The following is a 2,618-nucleotide window of genomic DNA, read 5'->3' on the forward strand; positions in this document are numbered from 1 at the left end:
CCGCAGTCTGGTCTCCCCACCTGGTCAAACCACTCCCCCCCACCCCCACCACCATGCCTCCCTCGCCGCCTCCCCTCCTCCTCCTCCTCGCCGTCCTCCTCGCAGCCGCGCCGGCGGCGGCGCAGTCGGCGACGCCCCGGGAGGACGACGTGCGGTGCCTCAAGGAGGTGAAGGCCGAGCTCCGGGACCCGGACGGGCGCCTCTCGGCGTGGAGCTTCGGCAACACCTCGGCGGGAGCCCTGTGCCTGCTGTCGGGGGTGTCGTGCTGGAACCCGCAGGAGTCGCGCATCATCGGCCTCTCGCTCTCCGGGTTCGGCCTCCAGGGCGGGATCCCCTCCGCGCTGCAGTTCTGCAGCGCCGCCACCACGCTCGACCTCTCCAACAACGCGCTGGTGGGGGTTATCCCGCCCGCGCTCTGCGACTGGATCCCGTTCGTCGTCAACCTCGACCTCTCCGGGAACCAGCTCTCCGGCCAGCTCCCCAGCGAGCTCGCCAACTGCCGCTTCCTCAACTCGCTCAAGCTCTCCGGCAACTCCTTCTCCGGCCAGATCCCCGACTCCCTCGGCCGCCTCGACCGCCTCAAGTCGCTCGACCTCTCCGACAACAGGCTCGACGGGCAGATCCCGCCCCAGCTCACCACGTTCGGGAAGGACTCCTTCGCCGGTAACAAGGGCCTGTGCGGCCGCCCCGTGTCCTCGCGATGCGGCCGCGCGCTGAGCGGCGCGGGCCTCGGCATCGTCATCGCCGCGGGGGTGTTCGGAGCCGCCGCGTCGCTGCTCCTCGCCTTCTTCTTCTGGCGTTGCACCGGGAAGAGCAAGGGCGGTCGCCGCCGCCGCCGCGGAGGGAGCGAGTCCGGCGGCGGCTCCGCGGAGGACGGGAGCTGGTGGGCGGAGCGGCTGCGGGCGGCGCACAACCGGCTGGCGCCCGTCTCGCTGTTCCAGAAGCCGATCGTCAAGGTCAAGCTCGCCGACCTGATGGCGGCCACCCAGGACTTCAGCACGAGCCACATCGTGGTGGCCGGGAGCTCGCGGGCGGGGACGGCGTACCGAGCCGTGCTGCGCGACGGCTCCGCTCTGACGGTGAAGCGGCTCCACTCGTGCCCGTTGTCGGAGAAGGCGTTCCGGGCAGAGATGGGACGGGTTGGGCAGCTGCGGCACCCTAACATCGTGCCGCTGCTGGGGTTCTGTGTCGTTGAGGATGAGCGGCTGCTTGTGTACAAGCATATGGAGAGTGGAGCTCTTTCTTCGGTGATGAAGGAGCCAGGGGAGGCACCGCTGGATTGGGCGACACGGCTTCGGATTGCTGTCGGGGCGGCACGCGGTCTTGCTTGGCTGCACCATGGGTTCCAAGTTCCGCAAATTCACCAGAATTTGAGCTCAAGTGCAGTGCTTCTGGATGAGGACTATGAAGCTCGGATCACAGATGTTGGGCTTACGAGGCTGGTCCGAATGGCACCAGGCGAGGGTGGAGATACAAGCCCCTTCCTGAATGGGGACTTCGGGGAGTATGGGTATGTCGCCCCAGAGTGTGCTAGCAATCCAGTTGCTACCATGAAGGGTGATGTGTATGCATTTGGTGTGATACTGCTCGAGCTCGTGAGTGGGCAGGAGGCTGCCACTGTAACGGGTGATGCGGCAGGTGAAGGATTCAAGGGGACATTGGTGGATTGGGTAAATCAGCTTAAGGCCTCCGGCCGGATCGGTGATGCTGTTCATAAATCATTGCGTGGGAATGGCCATGATTCAGAGATTGATGAGTTTGTGAAGATAGCTTTTGCGTGTATCATGGTTCACCCGAGGGAGAGGTTCTCAATGTACCGGGTTTACCACTCTCTGAAGAGCATTGGACAGGGTCGTGATGTCTCGGAGCAATTTGATGAGTTCCCGCTGGCCTATAACAAGGATGAATCAGATACCATGTAACTAATGGTGGTGGTCTTGCTTGGGATTGTGAACCGCCCTCGGTCAGGCTCAATGGATGCTTCTTTGTGTAGTCCTGCTACTTGAATTGATGAAGAGCATGCTGAGGCAACCATATTGGCATGATAATTATTGCTGGATGATCAATTCGATGCTTGCCTCATCTCCTGTTGAGATAATCGTGTAAGCTGTAAGATTTTAGTCTGTATTGTCTTTTTACATTATTGCTAGCGCTTGTAGTATCTCGCTTTATGCCTAAATTCTGATATGACCTTCCTTCTTGGAACAACTTGCCTCCTTCCCCAATCTCCTAAGAACAATATTGGCAGTGAACAAAATTAATCTTGACCAATTTATCTAAAGTTTACAGGAATGTTTCGCTCTGTCATGTACTCATGTCCTTGAAACCTTTTTCAAGTAGCATGTTATATCATTTGCCATCTTCTCTTTGTGAATTTTCTTGATGATACCATGTACCTTATTCACATCCACTTAAACAATGCTGTATAAACATGATTTATCATAGTTACTATTAAGTGCGCCCTTATCAGTTCATAATTTTTCAGTTTTGATGTCAAAATCTGTATAGCTATAAACTGGGTGTTATACTTGTCAACCTTGGACCATCTACCTGTGGTCACTGCTCTATATTCTGACCATACATTTGAAGCATCACGATTGGAAAATGTCACCTTCAGC

General features: G+C 57.4%; 1 protein-coding gene across 1 annotated transcript; it reads left to right on the forward strand.

Annotated features, from left to right (window-relative positions):
* On the forward strand, nt 1-2,359 carry LOC127769561 (probable inactive receptor kinase At1g27190). The gene has a single exon (XM_052295157.1). It carries the CDS (start codon nt 54-56, stop codon nt 1,920-1,922), a length of 1,869 nt encoding a protein of 622 aa, XP_052151117.1. The 5' UTR covers nt 1-53; the 3' UTR covers nt 1,923-2,359.
* The last annotated feature ends 259 nt before the right edge of the window (nt 2,360-2,618 follow it).

This window comes from Oryza glaberrima, chromosome 4, assembly GCF_000147395.1.
Source record: "Oryza glaberrima chromosome 4, OglaRS2, whole genome shotgun sequence".
Taxonomy (NCBI): domain Eukaryota; kingdom Viridiplantae; phylum Streptophyta; class Magnoliopsida; order Poales; family Poaceae; genus Oryza; species Oryza glaberrima.